Consider the following 9847-nt stretch of genomic DNA (forward strand, 5'->3'; position numbering starts at 1 on the left):
TTTTGTGTGTTTCCTTTTTTTTGCTTAATTTCCAAATTTAGTATATTTTACATATATATTCTAGACTTTTTCAAGTTCAGTTCTACTAATTTCTATAATCTGCAAGTCAGCTTCTACACTGAATACTAATGCTTCTGTTCTTGTTTTCTATTGTGACTGAGCTATTAAAACATGCTTTCCAGTATACTGGCCTATGAATGGTTAATGGTTAAATGCAAAATAAAGGTGCTAGACATCCAAGGTCATGTAGCACTATAGGAAGATATAGTATCGAAAAGGGTAGAGGTGGGGGGGGGGGGTGTCCTTGTTTGATGTTATATGTCAGTCTCATAGTAGTACGATGGTATTAAAGACTGATAGAAGTGGAGGAGGTGAGTGGGTGGGTCAGGTTAAGAATAAGCAAGAGGGGATTAGATCAATGTGTCAGAGGATGAAGAACAGGTTTCCAAAGCAGAGATTGTGGGAGTCCGTCAGGATGTCTAATAGGTTGGGAGGTTGAAGGTTGGTGTAGGGAAGATTGATGAGGAATAACAGAATAACAATAACAGGCTGTGGTAAAGCATGGACAGGACAACAGAATATGTGAGGTTGAAAGGGATCCATTACTTAGGGGTGGGCCAGAGCATGAAATAAGGTAGGAGTAAGGCAATTATGGCCAGTACGTAAGCTGGCAAGAGCCGTCTCTCAGCATCTGTTTTTACAAAAAAAAAGTTGCCTAGGAGATTGATAGTTTTACTGTATGTAATTTATTGGTGACAAGACTTGACCAGAAAGTTAACATCGAGCATACAGGAAAGTTAAATTAAGGGTAATAATCCATGGCTGGATTATGTGAAAAATGGGGTGTGGAATGGGCATACTGGCTGAGTCTGCTAGATTATCTGCCTGTTCATTGCCTGGAATTCCGACATGGCAGGGCATCAAGCAAAACCTAACATATTTGTAGCATGTAGACAGCACAACCAGTTCTGAATCTTAGAGACAAGGGGGTTGTTAGAGTACATGAAAGTTGGTAAACATGGAGATGAATCAAAGGGAGGATACAGAGATTGAGGGAGGGTTAGTTTGGTGAGGGAGAGTTGGCGGATAGCATTGGAGAGAAAGAAGGGTACAGCGTTGTGAGAGAGATGGCATGCCTGACTCAGCAGGTTCCCAACTGGAGAGGAGCAGAAGGTGCCTAGGGCTACATGAAGACCACAATGGTGACCTGTATCAAGAAAGAAAGGAGGTAGAGGCAGATAAATAGAAATGGCATCCATAATCAAGAGTGGTCTAAATATGGAGGAGAGTTTTGCAGTCTGAGCTCCAAGTTATGTGAGAGAATTTGTAAGATTCTGAGTACAGGCTTATGAAACTCAATGTATAAAGAAATATTTTCTTTTAATTTATTTATATAATTATAAATGTGATCATAATCATCTCTGTACAATATATACATATTTACAAAAGTAAAAAAAGTATGACTAATACTGATATGTACATCCAACATGGTAATATTATGGAATGTATTCTATTGAATTTTAAGTCAAAGTATGTATATAAATTAAAGCTGCTGAACAAAATAATCCAGAGCTTTAATATGACAAACAAATACAAAACAAAGGCAAACATTACATACACATCCACATTTTAAGGCTCTCTAGAGAAAAAAAATAGCTGCCACAATAACAAACTTAGTGGTGGGCACTTATGAATTATCTGAACTCTCCCTTCAGTATCCACAACCCTTCGCCACCTGCCTCTCTCTGGAAATCACAAATCTCTGTCAATAGAGCCTTGAAAAATGGAGTCTGTTCTGCCGGCAACCTCTCTTTGAATCTATCTAGGATCTCCTGCGTAGAGGCTTTTCCATCAACTCTAGCTTGGAATGCAACAAAATTGCGAATGTCAGCAAGCAGGTCAATGTTTTCTTTGACCTCTGGATCAGTGACCTCTTCTTCCATGGGTGCAGTAGAGGGGTAATCTGGGTCATAGCCATCACTGTCTTCCCCTTCTGATTCCATAGCCATGCCCCTGTTCCTCTGACGCATCCTTTGGAGCAGCTGTGATGAGGAGAGCGTGCTGCTCTTCCCTTGGCCAAAGCCCTTGCCTTTCTTGGAGGGTGAGATGGAAGTGGGCAAGCCAGTAGTCCCAGTCTTTGCATCTGCTTCATCTTCTTCATCCTCTTCATCCATACCACCATCAAAAACATGTGGTTTCTTCTCCTTCTTCTTCTTTTCCTCTTTAGGTGGCTTTGCCTCACTATCAGTAGAAGAGGAGAAGATGCTGCTCTTCTTAGTGCCAAATCTTGGCTTGCTCTTCGACTGCTGTTCAGAAGGCCCTGCTGGCAGCTGTGGTCTGAAGCACCTAGCACGAGATGCCCTTACAGCCTTGAGTGCTTCCTTGGCCACACGCTCAGCCTCACTCTCAACAAGGAGGTAGTCAGGGTCGCCATTGCTCATGATGGCATCATGGCTGAGAGCTGTGTGTACACCTGACTTCTTGAACAGCTTCTCTAGTACATACTGGTCCTGTGACTTGGCACTTTCCCTTTCTGCCTGCTCTTCCTCCTCTGTCTTCTGATAAACCCTCTTCTTCACCAAGAAGTCAATTCTCTCCCCTTCAAACTTCTTTCCCTTTTTCTTTGATTTGTCTCTGCTCTTGTGCTTGTCCTTCTTCTTTTCCTTCTTATGTTTTTTCCTGTGTCTTTCATGATCCTTAGAATCATGTTTTCTGTCTGCATCTGTTGAATCTGAATGGCTCTCTCGCTTGCGATCCTTCCTCTTTTTGGCAAAATACTCGCTATTACATGAGCTTTCTAATGACCCTTCTCTGCTTTCTGAAGTGATACCATCATCAGACTCCTTTTTAATACTGTCACTATAAAGATCTTCTATCTTTATGTTGCTGTCTTCCTTTTCTCCAGTTACACTTTCAACTTCCTCTTTTGTTCCTATTTCACTGAGGTCTTCTGGTTCTTGTTTTATTGTTGTTACTTCTGTAGTTATTACTTGAGACTCTGTTTCGGGCTCCATTTTAGAGCAATTTTGACTTTCGCTTCCACTCTCTGAACCAGTAATAATTCCTTGGTTATTTTCTAGACTTTTGATTACATCTTTCTTTTCCTCTTTTATGCTAGTTTTCTGTCCAATCTTCTTGCTTAAAAGCTTTGCTAATTCTCTCATCCTTTCTACCTTATTATCCACTGGTTCAACCTTCTCCTTTGAGGGCGTTTTGTGATTACTCTTACTGTTATCCTCTACTTTTTTCTGGTCCTTTGGCTCCTTCTTCTGACTGTTCTTACTGGTGTGTGATGCTTTGCTCTCTCTTTTTGATGGAGTTTGGGGAAGATGAGGAGGAGGCAACTTGTTTGTGTGCCTTTCCCCTTTTTTGCTAGTTTCTTCATTGTCATCATCTGATTTACCCTCATCATTTTTGTCTTGCGTATTTACCTTAATTTCTGACCCTGTGCCAGCAAATATTGCTGATGACTCAGTCTTCTCCTTGATGCCTTCATTCAGTGAGAAGAGCTCATAGAGGTCATTGGTTTTGAAGAAGCGCTGTTGCTTAGGATCCTTCAGCACACGATTGGTCAGGAACTGCTTGAAAATCTGACGGTGGTAAATCTTCTCCTCAATGGTGCCAGCTGTTAAAAGCCTGCAAAAAAGGAGAAATGCTTTAATTATGTTTGCTCTCACCTTTTTTATTATTTTCCAACAAATCTTAAACCCATTGGCACTAGGTACATGTACTGGCAACTGTAGTTTTGCTTTGTAAATCTGGTTTACATATAGATGGCTCCACAAGTGCTCAGTCACCAAAGGTCAATCAATGACCGCACCAGATTTTCTGATTTTCTGATTTCATGAATCTTTAGCATCCTCCCCATGTTATTAAAATTGACATTGTTGTTATTATCATTATTATTGTCATTATCATTATCATTATCATTACCATTATTATTATTATACTGACATTAAGATTATACAGTGTCATTAACCCCTACGAGCCGGATGACATTATGGTCCTGTCATGAAAAAATCTGGGTCAAGGGCTGGGTGACGTAAACATGCCATCATCAGGCAAAATGGCCGCGGGCCAGGTGACACGAACTTGCTGTCATGAGCAAAGGCTAGGGTGACGGAAAAGACTTGCCACATGTGCACAAGCCTCTTGGAGTATGATTTGACTCATTTGGTGCTTAGAAGGGGGCTTTAGCATTATTCCCAATGATAAACGAATGTGGAATGTAACATGATTAAGCAGTGATTGGAAGAGCGCCGGTTCTGGGGAGGATGCCATTTCCATGGGATCTGAAAATTCAACTGATTCCTTTTCGACAAACTTCTTATGGATCCATTTATGTGTAAACAAAATTTATAAACCTAAATTCACAGTGGACATGGCACACAGGCACATATCCCAATATCAATGGGTCAACCAGTAATAAATGTTTCAGCACAATATACCATATACCTGTGTTCCACACAAATTTAGTAAGACTGTACCTATAAATAGTAACATGTCGAGTTTGCCCTATTCTCCAAGATCGTTCTCGTGCCTGGGAATCCGTTGAAGGGTTCCAATCAGGGTCAAAAATGATGACCCTGTCAGCTCCTGTCAAGTTGACCCCAAGGCCACCAACCCTTGTTGTGAGCAGGAACACAAAATATGAAGGATCGTTGTTATATTTGTCAATCATTACCTGACGTGATGCCACTGCTGTTGTCCTGTAATATAAAGATTTGTAATTTTTTATTCATTTATATGATAAACTGTATATTTAATAATAAGTGAAAATAGACAACAGGATTAAAAGAAAAAAGTATCAGCATATCATAACTATTTAGCATTCTTTACCCAAAATATATAAAATGTTCCATGCAGAACAAAAATGAAGAATATAATCAAAATGACAATTTTTTTTTTTTTTTTCAAACCCAAAGTAATCCGAGCAATCACGAAACATCTGGTCCCACACTCAATAACCACCTCTAACAGTATGATTCTTACCCATCCATCTTGAGATACGAGTGATGTTCATCCATCAGAAACTTCTCCAGGATGCACATCATCTGCCTCGACTGAGTGAAGAGGAGGACACGGTGACCTTGTTTGGCCCACAGCTTCAGAATGGATTGCAAGACATGCATTTTTCCAGAACGACCCCACCAGCCATACTGGAGCTCAGGCTGTGTTCGAGGAATAAGAATATTTGAACACTTAAACATATAAAACTATATGTCTAAAACTTGAGTTATGTCAATTGCTTAAACATTACATGGAGAAAGAAAAGCACACAAAAGGGGGGGGGGGAGGAAATTAGCATTACCTGAAGCCCAGACACAAACTGATCATCATAATTACGAGGTCCTCCTGTTTGCAGATCTGGGTGGTTGCATATCTTTCGTAGAGCTATCAAACCAACAAATACCTGTAACCACACATGAGAAAACACTGAATTTTGTTTGCTAAAAGACAGAATTTTAAGACATTAACAATGTCCATCAATATTGGAAATACTGACACCAAGTCTACAACTAAACTAAAGAATATGTTGACCTACCTTCATTCTTCCTCCTAAGATGCACTTTACTTGGTCCCCATCAATGTACGATCGATAGACTTGCCTTTGGGCCTCAGTTAGATCACAGAAGAGCACCTTTTTAAAAATTATGGGTTAGTTTACAGGTAGCAACATTTTTACTCAAATCATACTTCACATAACTTCTAAATTACCAATCCAAATTTTAAAAATAAGACATTGCTATATAGTGCTATACTTCTGGAACAGCGCAGTGTTGTTTTGTTGCTGCATCAATTGAGAAACATTTTCTTGCTGAGTAAGGGTAGTTAAAAAGTACACTCATGGCAGATCATACCTACCATATCTCCTGAACTACTAATCAAAATCTCATAAATATTGTATTCCTACTAAGACTTTTCTTCTGAAATTCTGTGGCACTAACTTGGTTTCATAATGTGTCTTGGTTAAGTTTGATTTCATTACAAATTGCAAAGACACTAGACAGGCATGATTACTATATTTTCAACCAACTTTTTCTTGCCAGAGCTCCTACACTACTTAATCAAATCTTATAATCAAGGTAAAGGGTGAGCAACAATAGCTTTTTGAGTAAAGGAAGATAACAAAAACTCTTGCCTTATTTGATGAAACCTGGCAGATTGGTCTGGGATATTTTGGGCCACTATCAAAAGCTGTTGTCACAAACTAAAATCTCATGTTTTGCAAATGCAACTCTAATCATGGAAACTCTCATTATCTAAGAAGTTGATACCAACTTCATCACACTTTATTTAAATAATAATCATACACATTTCAAACTTCATGTGACTTGAAAAAAATGAAATGCACTCATACCTGCTCATTTTTGTCCGGTAACTTTAAGTGGTTCCTCACATCACACTTCATACGACGAAGTAGGTATGGATTAATGGTGTCTCGCAACATAGAGGCACACTTGAAGGCTGTCTGAACCTGTGTATCACAATCAGTCAAAAACATAGTAAATAACAATAATACTAAGTAACACAAAAACTCAGATAATGGTGATAAAAAACATGACAATCTATACACAAATATATGGTGCCCTGCATATTATATACCTCTAGTTTTGATGCATTTGCATATCCTCCTTGTGTTATAGGAACAGCAAACTGCTGCAGAAAGACTGGTAATGTTCCAAGCTTTCCCGGAAATATGAAGTCAAACAGTGACCAAAGTTCCTTTAGGCTATTTTGAATGGGGGAACCTGCAAATTCAAAAACAAAACAATATATACACAATTATCAAATATTGTTGTAAATATATATATTCACTCCTTCCATTGATCCTAGGCAATCTGAATGCATTGCTTCTCTATATGGTAAAGCAGATTCACACTAACCTGAGAGAATCAGCCTGTGGGGGGTGGAAAAACGCTTCATGGCCACTGTGATCTGGGCTTCTGGGTTACGAATTTTGTGTCCCTCATCCAGGATGATATAATGCCAATTATATTGTAATAATATTTCCAACTGAGCCAAAACACCTGTGTAAGAGGTCACCAGAATGCCATCGTGCCTGTAAGATTGGTTTGGTTATACAGTGAATCAATGTGTTATGAAAGATCACTTCTGAGAAAAAATACTAATATGTTCTGCAAACAACAAAATCTAATAACTAAGACTATGAATCTGAGAGAAAATTATCTAATTACCAAAACTTACAAAGCATGTACTTCAACTTACTGATTAATGTTGTGTATGAGTGCTCCTCGCTTGCCTGCAAAGCAACCAGACTCATGCAGCACAGCCACTCTGAAAGGTGGCCACCACTTGTGAAATTCTTTTACCCACTGATGAAGCACAGTCGCTGGGCACACAATAAGGACAGGACCAAGACCCTTCCATGATTGGCGACGGCAAGAAAGGCGAGAGTATGAAAGTCCTATCAGGAAGGATATGATCTGGATGGTCTTCCCGAGGCCCATCTCATCACCCAATATTCCCCCGCACCCTTGGTTGTGGAGCTCCCAAAGCCACTTAACACATGTACGTTGGTACTTGAAGAGCTTGTTCCACACCCCTAGGGGAATCCTGTAGCCTCCATCAAACTCTTCATAGCCCTCCTCTTCCTCCTCCTCTGAGTCCAGGTCTCCCCCTTGCAGGATTTTGGCTTGCTTCTTCCTAAGCCTCTCTTCTTTCCAGGCCTCTATCCTCTGGATGTAATCTTCAATATTCCCATCATCTCTCTCCTTGGCTGTCTTTCTTCCCTGTCGCCTTGGGGCATCGTCAAATTCATTGTCATCAGACCACTCATCATCCTTTCTCTTTCTTTGTTTCTTCTCCTTCTTGTCAATGCGAATGCTTTTTCTCTTGCTGGACTCAGGTATCTCATCATCACCACAGGAATCAACGTATTCATCACTATATACTTCCCCATCAGAATCAGATGGCCGGTATTCACTCCCACTGCCATCCCCATGATATGGGTCATCTGACTCACCTCCTTTGAATTCTATTTTTTCTGATAATATCCTTTGTGGCGTCTCTTTGAGCAAGTCAGCCTCCCTCTCACTGGTCACACTTCCCAGGTTCTTCTCATTTCTTTTCTTCTTAGGGTGCAGGACCTTCATCTTGAGTGGGTCCTTTTTAGATGATTTCTCTTTCTTTTTTATGCCTGTTTCAAACTTTTCTTGGGCTTGCTTCTTAATTGCTGATAGTGATGTGCTGTCATTTTCATCACTTTCCTCTTCATCATCTCTGTAGTATTCGCCTATAAATTCCTTGGGCTTTTTCTTCCTCTTCTTTGCAAAGCCATAGTTTGGGTCCCCTTTGTTTTTCTTCCGTTTTGTGCCTTTGCTTGTTTCACTGTGCTGTTTCTGTCGGTCAATCTGGTCTTTCAAGTATTTTTCAAAGTCACTCATGCCACCACTGGGCTTGTTTGAAGATCTGAAAAGGTCAAGTACAATAATTCATAATATATAATAACAATAATAGTAACATGAAGCTTCACTTCCCTTATGTGAAAAAAGATTATATAAAGGATAAAGTTAAAAATAAGGAAAAAATGAAGATAACAAAATAATAAGAAAAACATTTTTTTTTTTGCTCACATTTTTGAAGGTCCTGCATCTTTTGGCTTGGACTTTACAACTGTTCCAAAAGGTGTCATTTCCCCAGACTTGATCATATCTGCCTTTGATGGCCCTCCACTTGCCCCCTTCCTCTTAAGGGCCTCTGCAGCCATTCTCTTTTCCATAGGAGTATGAGCTGGGCGAAGCACTGAAACCGTTTTCGAAGAGTTCTGGGACATAACTGTGCCAAAGGGAGTCATCTTGCCCTCTCGAATAAGCTTCTCTCTCTCTAGTTCTGACATTTTTGGCTCCTTCCTGCTACCATCATTTTCATCGTCTTCATCCTCAGGAATTTCGCCATCTTCGAGGTCAAGGTCATCAAGCTGGTAATGGATGAGGCACTTTTTGTATTAACTGTGATGAAGTATAGAAGTTCAGTGGCTTGTAACTTGAAGATAACCACTCTTCGAATAGATGCCATAAAGTAAAGATATATAACCCAAGACTGTTTAATCAAATCAACATTGTATTCCTCAAAACTAATCTAATATTACTTTCTTAAGACACAAACCATATCACCTTCATATCATATTTGAAAATATGAAAATAACATTGAGTCCTGTAAGGCAAATGATTTATCAACACAAATATAATATCTGATTATGAAAGAAGACAGAATATCTGATCGACCTTTTCTTTCTGGCTCATTCTTCTCTTAAATTCATTCACAGCAATGAGGAGCACCAAACAAACTTCACATGACTGTTTTCCTACTCCTCATAAAAAATAGTCACCCAAAACTCAAAACAATACCTCTTCCTCATTAGCCTCAGCAGATATGAGCTTCTGCTGCAGTGACTTCTCTCTAGCTCTCAAGGTCTTTAGTTGGTTGGACTTATTCGATATCTCCTTTTCCACACTTATGACCTGCCTGGGATCGACAACCCTCTGACGCATTCCTGTTGAGAAATTTGTAATAATTAGGAGCTTCAGTTATGATTTATAAACTGTGAATAAATGCTAACTGTGATTAACAATGAATAAGGCATGGCAATTAATTATGAAAATTAGTGAACAAAAGCTAATGAAGCTTGATAATACATACTGTAGTGATTAATTTATATCAAACAATAAAGAAGACAAATAATTAGAGTTCAATCTATCCATCACTAATTTTACAAATGCATTAATATTCCTTCATCAATCTCTTGGTAACCCTTAGCATTTGGGACTGTTTAAATGACTTTCAAATATAAAGATTAACTTTCCTATCCTGGCACCAACTGAAA

General features: G+C 39.2%; 1 protein-coding gene across 1 annotated transcript in view; it reads right to left on the minus strand.

Moving 5' to 3' along the window:
* Nucleotides 1-1371: 1371 nt before the first annotated feature.
* LOC113807013 (DNA excision repair protein ERCC-6) overlaps nt 1372-9847 on the minus strand; it is a 10344-nt gene continuing 1868 nt past the window's right edge. Inside the window, exons 4-14 of the mRNA XM_027358167.2 lie at nt 9372-9517; nt 8598-8941; nt 7231-8433; nt 6888-7063; nt 6607-6752; nt 6362-6478; nt 5546-5641; nt 5312-5413; nt 4993-5171; nt 4488-4709; nt 1372-3636 (exon numbers count right to left, since the gene is read on the minus strand). Of these exons, the coding sequence (XP_027213968.2) occupies nt 1695-3636; nt 4488-4709; nt 4993-5171; nt 5312-5413; nt 5546-5641; nt 6362-6478; nt 6607-6752; nt 6888-7063; nt 7231-8433; nt 8598-8941; nt 9372-9517 (4673 nt within the window). The 3' untranslated portion in view covers nt 1372-1694. The remainder of the gene's footprint in view (nt 3637-4487; nt 4710-4992; nt 5172-5311; nt 5414-5545; nt 5642-6361; nt 6479-6606; nt 6753-6887; nt 7064-7230; nt 8434-8597; nt 8942-9371; nt 9518-9847) is intronic.

The sequence above is a fragment of the Penaeus vannamei genome, chromosome 36, assembly GCF_042767895.1.
Source record: "Penaeus vannamei isolate JL-2024 chromosome 36, ASM4276789v1, whole genome shotgun sequence".
Taxonomy (NCBI): domain Eukaryota; kingdom Metazoa; phylum Arthropoda; class Malacostraca; order Decapoda; family Penaeidae; genus Penaeus; species Penaeus vannamei.